This window comes from Salmo salar, chromosome 13, assembly GCF_965601325.2.
Source record: "Salmo salar chromosome 13, fSalSal1, whole genome shotgun sequence".
Lineage (NCBI taxonomy): Eukaryota > Metazoa > Chordata > Actinopteri > Salmoniformes > Salmonidae > Salmo > Salmo salar.
This window is the reverse complement of record NC_138303.1, coordinates 62,507,501-62,524,770: the sequence shown is the minus strand read 5'-3', so window position 1 is coordinate 62,524,770 and position 17,270 is coordinate 62,507,501. Positions and strand designations below refer to the sequence as shown.

Here is a 17,270-nt window from a genome sequence, read left to right as displayed (position 1 = left end):
TACACAGAAAGCACTGCTTTATTGACTACACTGGTCAACCACACCATAGTGCCGGGGAGAGGAGGGGGGTCATAGTGGAGGCAGCCGTCTTTAAGGCAACACAAACAGCATGCAGATACAGTCACATGGAACATCATCATATTGCTTTTTAACGTTTTGCTTAACATTGAAAGTGTACAAAAAGGAAAAAAATAGTTTTTTGCACTAATGAAAAATACATTTTTTGTTTTTCCTCCTACAAAGACTCTAATACAAGAAAATAAATATTGCAAAAAAAGCCAAAAAATAATTTAAAATAGCTCTTCTTTTTAATATATGTTCAATATTTCTCTTTGCTATTAACAAATGGCACAACATTCTTTGAAACAAAGAATACAGAAGGATAAACTCCTGCAACATTCATATTATCGTATTGTAGAACTGATGCAGATCGAGCCTAATTGGGTGTGGAATTGAATTGTATACGGCAGCACAGATTTCAGCGCCTTTTAAGGACAAATAAGACAGCCACGTGGTGGAGGGAGGAGGGACCATGTCAGAGTCTGCTTTGATCGGAGAGATCACGGACTCATCAAAATGACGCATGTGACCATTAGGAGATACGGGACAGAAATATTGGCTGCGTTTACAGGCAGCCCGATTCAGATTTTTTCTCTCTCACTAATTGGTCTTTTGACCAATCAGACCAGCTCTGAAAAAAGATCTGATGTGATTGGTCAAAAGACCAAATAGTGCCGGTGTAAGTCAACGTCAGAAAAAGGCACGCCATTTCCTACATAGTGCACTACTTTTGACCACAGCCCTATGGGGGCCTGGTCAAAAGAAGTGCCCTATATAGGGAAGTGGGTGCCGTTTGTAATGTAGCCTGAATTTGGAAGCAGCAAAGTGATGCCAGATCAACTACAAAAAACAAGAGAGCTTGGCTCTGTTGCAGAGACACAACCGGTAAATTAGCCCGACCTTAGGAGGAGCAGCTATGGTTATGGATAAACCTTCTCTCCTGGAAATGGATTCATACGTGTATTCATACAAGTCACGGAACAAAAGTAGCAAACAAACATGGGAGCAAGTTGTTTGAACTGTGGAACTAAAACATTTTGAAATGCTATTGAATTTAATGAGAGGAACACATTCTGTGACCCTGCTGGTCATAAATAGCTTGAGGACATCCTAAATGGCACCCTTTTTCCTTCATAGTGCACTACCTTTGACCAGGGCCATATGTACTATAATAGGGAATAGGATGCCATTTGAGATGTAGACGCTGTGTTGCCAGAGAGCAGCGGTTAGTTTCTGTGAGTGTTCTCCATGGAGGAAGTGAGAGAACAAAAGGTCTCTCCCAGGCTTCAGCTGCACGCTGATCAGCCCACTGGGGAGCCGGCCTGACCATTTTAACTTCAATTAGCCCAGAAACACACACAAATGCTTGCACACACAGATACACACTCGTGACTCGACAGACACAGACAAACATGCACGCACACACAAGCATTGACTCGGACAGACACTAAAACAAACACGCTCACTACTGGCTATGCAGTTCCCACTTATCAAATCAATTTCTCTCTGGTTCTGCATATAAAACAAAACCAGAGAAAGTAAATAATCCTAGCTCCAGTGAAAACAGAGAAGTGTTTGCACTTTACGTTTGTGAGCCACACAGAGGGAGGGACAGAGAGAGGGAGACAGAGAGGGAGGGAAGACAGAGAGAGGGGAAGACAGAGAGAGGGGAAGACAGAGAGAGGGGAAGACAGAGAGAGGGGAAGACAGAGAGAGGGGAAGACAGAGAGAGGGGAAGAGACAGAGAGAGAGGGGAAGAGACAGAGAGAGAGGGGGAGAGACAGAGAGAGAGGGGGAGAGACAGAGAGAGAGGGGGAGAGACAGAGAGAGAGGGGGAGAGACAGGGAGAGACAGGGAGAGACAGAGAGAGAGGGGGAGAGACAGAGAGAGAGGGGGAGAGACAGAGAGAGAGAGAGAGGGGGAGAGAGACAGAGAGAGACAGAGAGAGACAGAGAGGGGGAGAGAGACAGAGAGGGAGGGACAGAGAGAGAGGGAGTGGGGTGTTTAGATTCCTGCCTGTTAAGTTCACCGTGGACAGGGCGCAAACACTAAGAGGAAAGAACAAACTGTCCTCTCTCTCTCACTCTCCCTCCCTCCCTCCACCAGTGTTTCCCTCTCTCCCTCTCGATCTTTCGCTCTTCTGCCCAGAGCGGCAGCAGTGACAAACGCTCTCTCCATTACACAACACACGCACGTCATTATTTGTCCTTAAAGCTTCTTCCTTTGACCCGCCTGTGCTTCAAAACTCTGAAGGAGCTGAGGCGGGCCGTCGGAAACACTGAAGAAGGGGAGGGAAGTGAGACAGAGCACTGGTCTGCGGGGTGGGTGTTGGATTGGAACCATACTTCCCAGTGTGGAAGCAGTCAGTCGACGGTCGGAGAAGCGCTAGTAAGGAAGCAGTCGGTCTGATTATGAGTCAGCATTCTAGTTATATGAGCCGCGGCTGAAGCGTTACAAAAACAGCTTGCGAAGGCTTTTAACACGGAAACAAAAAGGTCTCTAGTACAGTATTCTACATTATTGTTGGTGCATTAAAAAAAAAACACAAAAAAACATAAGTAAACGGCAGTCAAACTACTACAGCCTTGAACCAGTTCCCTAAGGGATAAAGTTGAACCAGTTCCCTAAGGGATAAAGTTGAACCAGTTCCCTAAGGGATAAAGTTGAACCAGTTCCCTAAGGGATAAAGTTGAACCAGTTCCCTAAGGGATAAAGTTGAACCAGTTCCCTAAGGGATAAAGTTGAACCAGTTCCCTAAGGGATAAAGTTGAACCAGTTCCCTAAGGGATAAAGTTGAACCAGTTCCCTAAGGGATAAAGTTGAACCAGTTCCCTAAGGGATAAAGTTGAACCAGTTCCCTAAGGGATAAAGTTGAACCAGTTCCCTAAGGGATAAAGTTGAACCAGTTCCCTAAGGGATAAAGCTGAACCAGTTCCCTAAGGGATAAAGCTGAACCAGTTCCCTAAGGGATAAAGTTGAACCAGTTCCCTAAGGGATAAAGTTGAACCAGTTCCCTAAGGGATAAAGTTGAACCAGTTCCCTAAGGGATAAAGTTGAACCAGTTCCCTAAGGGATAAAGCAACTAACACAGAAGAGGAGATCCTTTTCAATGATGTTGTCGTTGTGTTCTGTTAGTGTGCTGACGGCTTCGTCACGCTACAGACACCAACAGCAGCAGCAGCTGGGTGGTACGGAGACAGCACTAGGACATTCATCCACAGCAACGCCAAAGCAGCATTTCTCAAACCAATTCCATGGGACCCACCGTTGGAATGCACGCTTTGTTCCAGCCCAGCACTAACGCACCCTATTCAACTGATCATCAATTTGATTAGCTGAATAAGGTGCGTTAGTGTAGGGCTGGAATAAAACATGCAAACCAGGTGGGTTCTCGGGGATGGGGCAAAGAAACCCTGCTTGAGGAGGATAATAATAATAATACCATCCATCCATACTCTGTAGGATAATACCATCCATCCATACTCTGTAGGATAATACCATCCATCCATACTCTGTAGGATAATACCATCAATTCATGAATCTATAGTCTGCATGCAAAGTGCTGTCACCTGCTGCCTGCTGGACCGAAACGCCTCGTCACCTCACTAAAACTCCAGCCTACTGTTTCTGAAAAGAAGCGGAGGAAGAGGGCGTAGATGCCCCACTCCAATAATAATAATAATAATAACAACAACAACCTGTTTTCTACTACGTTGGGGGCCGTACATGAAGGGTCCCATCTAAAAACACAGCCTAGTCTAAATCTGTGTATATATTGAATATTGAAACCAAGTTTACATTTCATTGTCTTAGCAACACGTAAACGGTTAGGTGGTGGGGTGGATTCTGTGGGTTTACTACAGTGCTAACCCCACACACCCACCCCGACAACCTATCTGCAGACAATGGTGATCATTGTTGTTCTTATGGTATATGTTGTGATTGTAGAATACGAATGAATAGAATGTGCTACTCATTCTGTTTCTATGGTTGTAATGGTCTGTCTCCAAGGGTTACGGTGGATGGAAAGGAAGGAGCCAGACTGGCTGTAGACAGACAGTGTCACCTGACCAATACGCTGCTTGAGGAAGTTTCATCCTGAATCCTTGTGTCCCCTCTGGGACAGGAAAACAAACATAAAAAACGAGTCTTCTTCTACATTACGACCCTGTTATACCAGCGCTGGGGGTTGTCAGTGGGCTCAGCCATCAGCCGCCCATCCACACACGGTTCAGCAGCATTCAACTCTCTCCAGGTTGGGGGGACGGGACGTAGGCCACTCCATCCACAGTGGGTCAGTGGGACAGAGGGCCAGTAAGTAACACACCTGTGGGAGCAGGGAACGGGAGAGTCCAAGGTGGAATAGTGGTGGTGGGTGTCAGGACGCCCCCCCCCCCCTAAAAAGGCCGAGTCACACCATGCCAGCGCAGGCCTGAGCAACGCACAACTCACAAGTGAGGCTGCGTCACAAATGGCACCTTGTGCACTAAGCAGGGAATAGGGTGCCATTTTGGGACACAGCCAGAGTAAGTGCATGGTGCCCTGTCTGTTATACACACTGTTCTTTGGCATTATCAACTCAGGAGACAGCCAGGTGGGTAGTAGTAGTAGTAGTAGTAGTAGTAGTAGTTGTAGTAGTGTACTGACTGAGACATGAGAAAAGCTCTCAGCACAGTAGTAGTCAGAGTTTAAACAGTGAGCATTGCGAAAGGAACCTTTTCTATACATACCTATCATATGTAGAAAAGGCCTGTATATGGTATTATATATTTACGGATTAACTTTTGATTTCAATACATTTTCAACCCTTCTTCGTCGCCTTCAATTTTTTTTTTTTTTTTTTTTTAAACCCTGAGAAAATACTGTGGACCGCTTTTAGTACAAAATACAACTCTCTGAGACTAAAAAAAACCCATAAATTTACAAAGAACTCAAAAAAGTAGTCAGAATCCAGAACTCTGCTGTAGCTGACTATACGATTCGTCTGACTGGACCAACAATGACTCCAGAAGTTGCTTTGTTGGGGCAGCACTTTTGCACAAATATGGTAGAACTGTGTGGCTTTGCATGCGGTTGGGTTGATTAATGGCAAAAGCTGCATTTCCATTTTTTAGGCACTACAATTAAGGTCCGAGAAGCCCTCTGTTTCAGTACGCTTGATGGCCAATACAACAGATTTTCCTTTTTTGATTGTAACAAATCTGATTATAGAAGTGATTGATAAACTTATTTTGGGGGAGCGACAGAAGGCACACGATAAAAATACTGTTTCTCCAATGATTCAGGCCCAAACGGAAGATGAGGAGGAGTCAGTGAAGAGCTGACGTAATTATCAACCAGTATGTTTCTACAACGGCTGGATGCAGACAGAGTCATTTAGAGTATCTGTAATGTGTGTGTGTGTGTGTGTGCAACGTGTCTGGTGTGCATGTCTGAAAGAGTGTGTGTGTTTATGCTCAATGTTTGTGTTACAGTTCCTGTTAGCTATTTGTGCTTTTAAAAGGCTAATATTTGTTTGATATTTTCTGTACATTTCTCAGAATGATGCTGAACTGAAAGGCTTTTTTTAAAAACATCAGATCCCAGGAATCGCCTCGCGGGGATCCATCTCACGTCAAGAGAAAGGAAGAGATTCGTCTGAACCAGCTTATAATGCCCACAAAGTATTCACCCCAATGCTAGCGGCAAGTCACCACTGACCACACCGCCAGGAAGGGTTGACGACATGGTTCACCGCCATGTTATACTTCAAAATAAAACCGAAAATGTAACATTGTCCAAAATCCATTTCCTCTTTGTCTTCTTACGTCATCATACAGCATTTGTTACTTTAACAAGCACTACTAACATCTAGGGTCTCGTTGTGTATGCAGCTATCTGACTAACAGCTACGTTCAAAAACCCCAGAACAGAGCAGATAGACTGATTTAGACTGATTTAGGACTAGTGAAGTACAGAGATTTGGTTCATTAAAGCGATCTAGAGAGAAAAGAACGGCATGTATAATATCAAAAGCACAGACGGACAGACAGACAGTAGCCATGTTAGCGGGAACTGGGATGGAGCTCCGGTCAGTCTGAGAAATCAGTGTGTCTTCTGGACGATGGTGTGTGTGCGTGTGTGTGTGTGTGTGAGCGTCTCAGTTTTTTTTTCTACAACGCTAGCACGCTCCTCCTCAGCAGGTCCTCGCTCCCAGAATGCAACTGGGCCAGGCGGAGTTTGCGGCCGCTGGAGCGCGTATCCGGGTCGCTCTGCTCGGCGTCAGAGAAGTAGCCGTCCGTCTCGGGGTCCAGCAGCGACGACGATGACGTCTCCTTCACTGGGTGGGGGTCCCTCTCTCTCTCCCTATCCAGGGGGCGCTCCACCACCTCCTTCCCCCCTCCACCCTTCCCCCCTCCACCCCCACCCTTCCCCCGGGACTTACCCTGCCGGGGCAGGCGGAGGCGCAGGGCCGTGCGGTGACCGGGACCCCCCCCCGACCTCCCCTCAGGCACTGTCCCGGGACTAATGGAGGGCTGTGGGGGGGAGCAGGAGGCCAGAGGGGGCGGCGTGGGGGCGGAAGCTGCCCCTGTACCAGTGAGGCTGTCCCAGGGGCCACGCTCCTCCGAGATGTGACAGGAGTCCATTTTGGAGGTGGGCGGCTGCGGCGGCGGGTCCAGCGGTGCCTCAGTGCTCCTGGTCTGGGGGTGGTGGTGATGGTGGTGGAGGGCCTTGGAGCCCCGGGACCTCTCCCCTCTACGGGCCCCGTGGCCTGGCCTGTCATCTGCCAGCAGAGTCCCCTTGGCTGTGGCTGTGGAGGAGGCGGTGGCAGCAGCAGGGGGGCTGACAGCGGTGGCAGAAGGTGGGGTGGTTGCTGCGGCGGTGGAGTGTTGGGCCCGGGCTCTGGGCTTGCCCCGAGACTTGCGCCCCAGCTGAGGGGTTTTCCAGGTGGACTTCATGGAGTGGTCCATCATAAGGCTGAGCAGGCTCTCCTCTCCCTGCAGCAGCTGGTCAGACAGCAAGCTGGCCGTCTTGTCACGGTGCTGCCCGGCGTCCAGGGCCCACTGGCTCAGCATGTCGTCAGCCGTGATCTGCACCGACTGGGCCAGCCAGCTGTCAAACAGCGAGTTGTCCAGAGGGAAGGTCTTGGGGAAACCTGGGGGAGAGATGGACAGGTGAGAGGACCATAGAGGATCAGTCTAGAGCGTCAAACTCAATTCCAGGAGGGTCGTGTGTCTGCAACTTTATGTTATTTCCTTTCAATTGGTGCCCAATGAAGACCTAGACAACCTGGTAAAAGGGAGTTCTTAAGTGATCATTGACCTTAACTGATCACTTAAGTAACAAGGGAGGACTGAAAACCTGCAGACACACAGCACTCCAGGAATTGAGTTTGACACCCTTGTTATACAGATGATTCTTATATCTCATGAATGTCTGTGGGAGGTTAGTAGGATCAACTGTTCCGTCCAAAACATAAAGCCTTCTGGGAGGAAGTCTGGAACAAACCTGTAAAACATAGGAAGACAGCGTAGGACTGGGTGACAAAGCACAGTACGGGGGATTTGTGGTTGGAGTCGTGACGCTAAACCTGACCAGACTTTCTTTCACCGAATCAATCATTTAACAGGCGGTAGGGTGTGAGTCCAAAATATCAACATATTCCCTATATGGTGCACTACTTTTAACCAGACCCCTATGGGCCCTGGTCAAAAGTAGTGCAGTACGTAGAGGAAAGGGCACATTTGGGACTCAACCCTATCCACCCCACTTCCTGTGTGAGTTTAAACAATGCATTAGTCCCGTTCTGTGTCTGTCTGTCTGTCTGTGCTTTGTCACCACCACCACCAGGGACGTTCACTGTCAAACGCAGCTTTTGGAGACAATGCATGCTGTGTGTGTATATAATTAGGAGATTTGCATGGCTCCTTGTCTGTCATTACGGCCCAGAGTTGGCTGCCAGAGCCTCTCTGCAGCTCGGGAACACCGATTCTCACAGGAAATAGAGGGAAGGAGGGAGGGAAACGCACTGGTGCCAGGAGGTGTCGCAAATGGGACCCTATTCCCTATGTAGTGCACTACTTTTGACCAGGGCCCGTAGGGTTGCATTACATAGGCCGGGGATAGGGCGCTATTCAGAACACACCTAGAGACAGAGCTCCATCCACCACCCGTATTCCAATCCCATGAAGTCCATCTCCCACGGTCTGGGAGATGCATCAGGGGGACAGCACGCTGGGTAACACTCTCCACTCCCGAACCCTGCCCCTAAACCAGAAACCAGAACCACTGGGTTCCTGTCAACCCAAAACACCATGAGCCAGTGTTCACAAAGGATTTTACACACCTTCCAACAAACAACAGAGCTTGAACGCACGCACACACACACACACACGCACGCACGCACACACACAAACACACACCTCTTTTAAAAGGTAGACCTGCTGAAAATACATTTAAACCCTATAGGTGTGGTGTTGTTTCAATGAGCTACAATAACCTCCTTAAATGTGTGTCTCTGTCTGGTGTGGAGTGGTGTCTATCTCCTCAGGTGATGAGTAAGGTGCTGGCTGGCATAGGGACAGAGTATTAACAGTGGTGCAATTGGCTCCAGCTCCACACACCCAGCCAGCCAGCCAGCCAGCCAGCCAGCCAGCCTGTTTAATTGGATGAAGCTCCTACTTAGAATAGCATTTTTAAATCACAGTCATTAACAGAGAGGGCTAATTCCACCACAGCCCCTATTGAAGTGTGGGGGGAACACAACCGAGGAGAGGAGGCAGGGAGGGATAGAGGGAGGAGGAGGCAGGGAGGGATAGAGGGAGGAGAGGAGGCAGGGAGCGATAGAGGGAGGAGAGGAGGATCAACTTGAGAGACGCTCTCTGCTGGGCATGTCAACATCTTAGCACAGAGACACGGAGGTAGGGGTGTGGGGACGGAGGGAGAGAAGATTAGAAAACAAGTGTACTTCTCCCCGCAAACTGAGATGCTAGTCAGCACACCTTACCTCCCCACTACCATCTACTGCACCGGGTTCCTATAGACCACATAGGGCCCAGGTGGTCACACCAACACAACACTCAACATTCCTGACCGAGTCATCACCTGCTAAATCTTCCTGTTAGCACACTCCCTAAGGCTATGGCCACACTCATACCATTTCATCCGGGTTCATGCGTCTATGACCGTCATCATTGTCCGTTTTTTTTTTGTCCATCAAAAGTACAACTAAAGTCAAGTATTGTCGGACGAGTTGCTTATGTAAAAAGACAGACCGTTTGGGTGTTTTTGTTGGACAATGCATCTCCGTTGTCATTTACCCAGCAACGGATTACTCCTATTGGAAAGGCATTGGGTCCATCCGAAATGGCACAGTAGTGCACTAAATAGGTACTAGGGTGCTATTTGGGATGCATCCTCTACCCTCCGTTCTAGCCAGTCACCCTCCTCCTCCCCCTTCAGTCCATAAGGCACTGTGCCCACCAGGTGGTCAGGAGGAGCTGCTGTGATTGGATCAGCATCCCCAGGCCAGCTGTTTCCATGACGCAGCAACAGCACCAGCGCCTCTGCTGGAGACAGGAGACTAGAGAGGGGAGGAGGGAGGTGTGGAGGGAATGAGAGGTGGTGGAACAGAGAGAAGGGAGGGAGGGAGGGGGAATAGAGAGAAGGGGGGAGGAGAAACTGAGAGAAGGAGGGGGGAATAGAGAGAAGGGGAGAGAGGAGAGACAGAAAGAAGGGGACAGGGGGGAATAGAGAGAAGGGGAGGAGGAAGGGATGGGGGAACAGAAAGGGAGGGAGGGAACAGAGTTGGAAAAGAGCCAAGGGAGGGCGGGGGCTGGTCGTGACCCACTCTGCTCCACCTCTCCTCTTCATCTCCAACCCACCCCGCTGCGCATGTCTGCTGGCTGCAGCCACTCTCCTGGCTCTGCTCCTTGGACCCGGTGAAAGCAGCCCTGGGGCCTAGGCTGCTGCGGTATGGTAGCAGCCCACGCTAGGCTAGGTGAGACCCGAGTGGGCTAGGAATGCGCTGGCTGGGACAGGGCCAGACCAGGCTAAGCTACGCTAGGTAGGGCCAGGGAGGGAGGTAGGCTAAGCTAGACTAGGCTAGACAGGAGGGAGGGAGGCTAAACTAGGCTAGGCTAGGCTAGACAGGAGGGAGGGAGGCTAAACTAGGCTAGGCAGGGACAGGAGGGAGGGAGGCTAAACTAGGCTAGGCAGGGACAGGAGGGAGGGAGGGAGGCTAAGCTAGGCTAGGCTAGGCTAGAAAGGGCCAGGAATGCGCTGGCTGGGGCAGAGCCAGACTTGTGTTTGTGCAGGCCCCGCTACAGTGTGCCAATTGTTCTCAGGTGCCAACTGTCGCCCTGACAACCCCGCATACGCACGGAGCGAGGGAAAGAGAGGGGAGTGAGCAGTGCGAGTCAGAGACGGAGAGCACTGTAAACTCCATGCCTGAAGAACTTAGAGGCGGAAACACAAATGAAGTGTTAAAACGATGCCCAAAGTATCAGTCTGGGGAGAGAGTTAGTCATTATCCAGCCCTCTCAATATCAACACCCAGAAGGCCTTGCAGTCCATTTCACCACTATAACACTCAGAGGTACTCTACTCCACTCTGTCTGCCACCCAGGGGTCATGTTACAACAGGCTTATCACGGTGGCCAGATGCCAGTATCCGTCCGCGCCCCAATTGGCACCCTATTCCCAAAGGGCTCTGGTCAAAACTAGTGCGCTATATAGAGGAAGGGGTGCCATTTGGGACTCTCCCAGCCTCTGTCCCGCTGCCTTATCTGGAGATGCTCTCCCCTACCCTCTGACCCCCTGGGTTATCCTATTCCGTGAGGGAAGGTCACACACTAAAGCCCGGGGATTTAAAGAGAGCAGCTCTGCCTTAGCAGGGGGGCACGCAACACAACGCACCCCGCCCAAGGCGCTCTGAAAAACAAGGTGGCGGGCAGGGACACTGGGCCCACACCATGAGGAATAACCTCTACCCCTTTAACCCTGAAAATAATATTGACGTTGTTTTTTTTTTTTTATGTACACCTGAGAAGCTACAACTGCACCAAGCCATGCAAACAGATGTGTTTCCGTGGCTATAGTTGCGACTCCTCTCAGTAACTCTCTGCCTGGCCATATCTGATCTGGCATCACCAAGGACTCAACTGGCATCTCTCAATGACACTGTATATCACACCAGCCAACAGGAGAGTGCAAACAGTGTCCGGGAAGAACAATAGAATACCAGTACTACTACATCATCCATTTCTGTTGAGAAACCACACACACACTTGGGGTTAGGTGGACCCTGAAGTGTGTGTGTGCACAACCGTAGTTCTATACGGCACTGCTTATAATGTAACAATAGGTTCCCACGTGCAAGTTCTTCACCAGGTCCACCTGTTTACTGGTTTTGGAGTGGTTAACATAACGACAAGCTGAAAGTGAACTATAAGGATGGGCATTGGGAAGCACCGGTCCTACAGGAGCTCTTAAGAGTCGAGGGCTCTCTGGACACACGTGGGATACGATTCTTCTTTGGTACTGTTACCAAGGCTCGGGTCATAAAGGCTCCTCCGGTCCATGTCCATATGTCGGTTCTCAGCTCCAATAAAAGGGGTCAAGCCACTCGCATCACATCAGCGTCTTAGTCATAGATATTGACCCAGAAAGTGAAATATTGCAGGACAACCACAGTCGTCAACATTGGCTAACAGTTTCCTAGTCCATTCCCTGTTACTGGTTCTACAGATTGTCTGGGGATGAAGGATGCTACTAGTTGAGTATGTGTAACCGTGGAAATTCCTGCTGACTGTTGATACTGTAACATCTTCATCGTGATCATCAGCTGGGGAGAGTTTGGACACTGATTAGTGCCGAGCGATTAACCGAAATGTCGGTTCTTTTAACTAATTGACCGACGTCGGTTCAATTATTTGAATTCCATTTCGTTCGGTTTTCCTTCGAAGCTCAATGCGCACATTGCAGTTTCCCTAGATATAAACCAGATCCAGCCCAAACTGTGCGATGTAGTAGGGAGTTGTAGTTTCCAACAGGATAATATTCTACATAATTACAACGTTTTATGTGCTAAACTAACTACAATGACCACAATCCATTGCGCATCTACTTGTCCGGGCTTTGTTTCTTTTACGCCTGCTACTCAAGAGACAGAAGAATATGCGATCGTGAGGTGATATAGAGAGCAGCTGTTGCTTCGCGAGGTATCTCTACCTGAAAATACACGATCTAAGTGATTGATAGCTAGTATTCAGCAGTCATAAAAGTATGCCTTATTTACTTTGAAGAACTAATAAAATAGAGATTTTTTTTCAGACAGCATAGACAGCAGCTCTGTAGAGATGAGATGACTTAGAATTCATTAATAAAGTCATCAAATAAAACAAATATACATAACAAATTAAATATTTTATTAAATAAAGTAATGTGAATAGATTATGGTTAATAAGTGATAAGCAGTAATAGGCAGTCACTAGCATCATGGGACTTTCATTAAATTATTTTATTCTGTGTTACAGCATTCAACCAAAATAATCAAAACGTGATCATTTTTTTATAATCGCCCCGAAACAACCTCAAAAACGTCCTAATCGCTCAGCACTGATACTGATGTATTCTCCAGACATGTTATCCACAGAGGAGACCTAGGCTGCATCCTGATTCACCACACTTCGCCCCAAAGTGTGCACTTGCACACTCCCTGTCATGGATTTAACAATGTTGGAAAGCCAATGCTTACACACCAATCCAAAGCATTCAAATCAATTACTGGGAGTGTGCAAGTGCACACTTCAGAAGAAGGGTGTAGAGTCGGCACCCTGATCTAGACGGTGCCAGCCTGGACAAGCCTGGGGAGGTGTGATAGTGGGTGTTATACCCGTCATCAAGTCAACTGGAAACTCCCAGCAGATACAAACCCCCGTGGTATCAGACCTACCTAGCTGTTTGACCTACCTAGCTGTTTGACCTACCTAGCTGTTTGACCTACCTAGCTGTTTGACCTACCTAGCTGTTTGACCTACCTAGCTGTTTGACCTACCTAGCTGTTTGACCTACCTAGCTGTTTGACCTACCTAGCTGTTTGACCTACCTAGCTGTTTGAGGAGGGAACCGTTGTCAGACTTCCACCTCTCTTTCTTCTTCTCCGGACTGCTTTTCCACCGCTCCTTCCCCTTCTCCTTCACCCCGTTCTGTCTTCCCTTATGACCCGTCATGGTTTTCTCTGCAGAGGAAATAGAGCAACATTGCAGTGGAGCCAGCCAAGCATGAAGTCATGGAGAGGCAGGTCAAGACTGGGATATTTTTTCTCATGAGATAGATCAACTACTGTTTTCTATTTTCTTTTTTTTTTAAACGGACTGGCTGTACCCTTGGGGACATACCGCGTGTGCCCCAAATGGCAGCCTATTCCCTATATTCTGCAGGGCTGCAGTCAAAGGTAGTGCACTATATAGGGAATAGGGTGCCATTTGGAACACATGCTGTGTAGCAGTTAAATACAGCTGCATAATGTAAACAGTCAAATACTGAGGAGGCTATGTAGCAGTCAATGTTTGATTTCATTATCGTAAGCTAAAATTGGGGGTCAGTACTAAGCAGTGAACAGTACCCTGAGGCTCCTTGTCTCCATCCGGGTTAAGTTACCCTCTCCTCCAGTCAGAGTGAACCCTACACAGAGAAACTGAGCTATCTGACCCCAGAATGGCACCTTTTACCCCACCAGCTGGACTAATCATTGTGATGAGAGAAATGACCCATAACCTGACAAACAAAACTGAGAAACCGTCCCACTTCTCAGAAACGCTCCGACCAAAGAACTCCCTCACAGTCAAAACCTTCACCATCTCTCTTCACAGCTCTTGTGTATAGTCATTGGGGACTGTGTGACACAAAAAACCCACCAACACTCACAATTACAAATACTCACATGTACGCTCACAAACAAGCACACTTACAGTAAATATACAGTACCAGTCAAAAGTTTGGACAGCTACTAATTCAATAATTTTTCTTTATTTTTACTATTTTCTACACTGTAGAATAATAGTGAAGACATCAAAACTATGAAATAATACAAATGGAATCATGTAGTAACCAAAAAAGTGTTAAACAAATGTTATATTCTTCAAAGTAGCCACCCTTTGCCTTGACAGCTGTGCGCACGCGTGGCATTCTCTCAACCAGCTTCACCTGGAATGCTTTTCCAACAGTCCTGAAGGAGTTCCCACATATGCAGAGCACTTGATGGCAGCTTTTTCACTCTGTAGTTCAACTCATCCCAAACTATCTCAATTGGGTTGAGATCGGATGATTGTTGAGGCCAGATCATGACGCAACACTCCATCACTCTCCTTCTTGGTCAAATAGCCTTTACACAGCCTGGAGGTGTGTTTTGGGTCATTGTCCTGTTGAAAAACAAATGATAGCCCAACTAAGCACAAACCAGATGGGATGGCGTATCACTGCAGAATGCGGTGGGCCTTGAATTATAAATAAATCACAGACAGTGTAACCAGCAAAGCACCTTCACACCTCCTCCTCCATGCTTCACGGTGGGAACTACACATGCGGAGATCATCTGTTCACCTACTCTGTGTCTCACAAAGACATGGCGGTTGGAACCAAAAATCTAAAATTTGGACTCATCAGACAGAAAGACAGATTTCCACTGGTCTAATGTACATTGCTTGTGTTTCTTGGCTCAAGCAAGTCTTCTTCTTATTGGTGTCCTTTAGTAGTGGTTTCTTTGCAGCAATTCGACCATGAAGGCCTGATTCTCCTCCTCTCCTCTGAACAGTAATGTTGAAATATGTCTGTTACTTGAACTCTGTGAAGCATTTATTTGGGCTGCGATTTCTGAGGCTGGTAACTAATGAACTTATCCTCTGCAGCAGAGGTAACTCAGGGTCTACCTTTCCTGTGGCGGTCCTCATGAGAGCCAGTTTCATCATAGCGCTTGATGGTTTTTGTGACTGCACTTGGAAAAAACGTAAAAGTTCTTGACATTTTCCGGATTGGCTGACCTTCATGTCTTAAAGTAATGATGGACTGTCATTTCTCTATGCTTATTTGAGCTGTTCTTGCCATAATATGGATTTGGTCTTTTACCAAATAGGGTTATCTTCTGTATACCACCCCTACCTTGTCACAACAAGGTACTTGTTGGCTCAAAGGAGTCATAAAATTATGTAGAGGAAATGAAATATACAAATTCCATTGGCATTTACTGTGTTTCAATAGTAACAAAGTAAGCGTTTACATTTGCCAGGAGTCATACAATGATGTAGAGGAAATGAAATATACAAATGAATTCACCATTAGTAAGAAGGAAAGAAATTCCACTATTTAACAAGGCACACCTGTTAATTGAAATGCATTCCAGGTGACTACCTCATGAAGCTGGTTGAGAGAATGCCAAGAGTGTGCAAAGCTGTCATCAAGGCAAAAGGTGGCTACTTTGAAGAATCTCACATATAAAATATATTTTGATTTGTTTAACGTTTTATTTTGTTGGTTACTACATGATTCCATATGTCACTATTATGCCACAATGTAGAAAACAAAGAAAAACCCTTGAATGAGTAGGTGTGTCAAAACTTTTGACTGGTACTGTACATCTGCACTAGCATCTATTTGGACAAACACAGAGACACACATAACACAGACGGAGAGCACCCCGCTGAGAAACCGTCCCACTAGCTGTGTGGTTGGTTTGCCCCCCCCCCAACACACTTATTGTTGGGGGACATGTTTTAACACGCTTCCCGCTGCTTAGACCAACAGTGGAGCGGGTGGCGTGCACGCCTGACTTCAACTCTCATGCTGGTTATAATAGAGGCTCCCTCCATCATGCTTCCCCTAGCATGGAGGAGCAGGACATGCATGGGGGGGGGGCTGAGTGGTACCTCACTGTGTCTTCCCGGAGGGCTGTGTTTCACACTGAGGCTACCCTGGGTGTGTGTGTGTGTGTGTGTGCATACATGTGTCCATGTTGTTTTCAACAAATCTGTTGTGTGGGCGTGTGCGTGCCTGAACACTGCCAGTAAGTGTGTGTAGGATAGAAGGTCATATGTATGAGTGATGTGTTAGCTATTTTTGTGAATATGTGTGCTGTCGGGAGAAAAAAAACCCCTCATATTTTCTGCAACGTCCAACTTGGAGAGACATTTGGAAACGTTGTTGTCAGATCAGTTGTTTTTTCTCTTTCCCCCCCCCTCACTTCTCCCTCTCTTCTCCCTCTCTTCCCCCCTCACTTCTCCCTCTCTTCCCCCCTCACTTCTCCCTCTCTTCCCCCCTCACTTCTCCCTCTCTTCCCCCCCTCACTTCTCCCTCTCTTCCCCCCCTCACTTCTCCCTCTCTTCCCCCCTCACTTCTCCCTCTCTTCCCCCCTCACTTCTCCCTCTCTTCCCCCCCTCACTTCTCCCTCTCTTCCCCCCCTCACTTCTCCCTCTCTTCCCCCCCCTCACTTCTCCCTCTCTTCCCCCCCCTCACTTCTCCCTCTCTTCCCCCCTCACTTCTCCCTCTCTCCCCCCCCTCACTTCTCCCTCTCTTCCCCCCTCACTTCTCCCTCTCTTCCCCCCCTCACTTCTCCCTCTCTTCCCCCCCTCACTTCTCCCTCTCTTCCCCCCCTCACTTCTCCCTCTCTTCCCCCCCTCACTTCTCCCTCTCTTTCCCCCCTCACTTCTCCCTCTCTTCCCCCCCTCTCTCTCCCCCCCCTCTCTCCCTTCTCCCTCTCTTCCCCCCTCCCTTCTCCCTCTCCCTTCTCCCTCTCTTCCCCCCCTCCCCCCTCCCTCTCCCCCCTCTCCCTTCTCCCTCTCTTTCCCCCCTCTCTCTCTTCCCCCCTCTCCCCCCTCCCTTCTCCCTCTCCCCTCTCTCTCCCCCCCCCCCCCCTCTCTCACTTCTCCCTCTCTCTCCTCTCATTTACATTTTCTGGCGTCGTCAGTTAGGTGCAGTGCCTCCAAGGGATTCGTCTTTTTGAAGTGTGTGGTTCATTTCCTCTCTTTCTGGGAGCACTCAGCTGCGGTGTGTGTGTGTGTGTGTAAAAGAGAGAGTGTATAAGTGTGTGTGTGTAAAAGAGAGAGTGTGTAAGTGTGTGTGTGTGTGTAAAAGAGAGTGTGTAAGTGTGTGTGTGTGTGTGTTTGTTGCACCGTGCCCCACTTCTTACCTGCGCTCATTAGCACGACACCAGAGCTTCTTTACAATCCCTCTCTAGA

The 17,270-nt window shown here is 48.2% G+C and overlaps 1 protein-coding gene across 3 annotated transcripts in view; it reads right to left on the bottom strand.

Moving 5' to 3' along the window:
- jade2 (jade family PHD finger 2) overlaps positions 1 to 17,270 on the bottom strand; it is a 152,850-nt gene continuing 135,580 nt past the window's right edge. For 2 of the 3 annotated variants that reach the window (XM_082960242.1, XM_045693416.2), the window contains 2 exons: positions 13,148 to 13,279; positions 1 to 7,195 (listed from right to left, as the gene is read on the bottom strand). In XM_082960242.1, coding sequence (XP_082816368.1) covers positions 6,213 to 7,195; positions 13,148 to 13,279 — 1,115 coding nt within the window. In that variant the 3' untranslated portion in view covers positions 1 to 6,212. The remainder of the gene's footprint in view (positions 7,196 to 13,147; positions 13,280 to 17,270) is intronic. The other variant, XM_082960244.1, reaches the window with a different exon arrangement.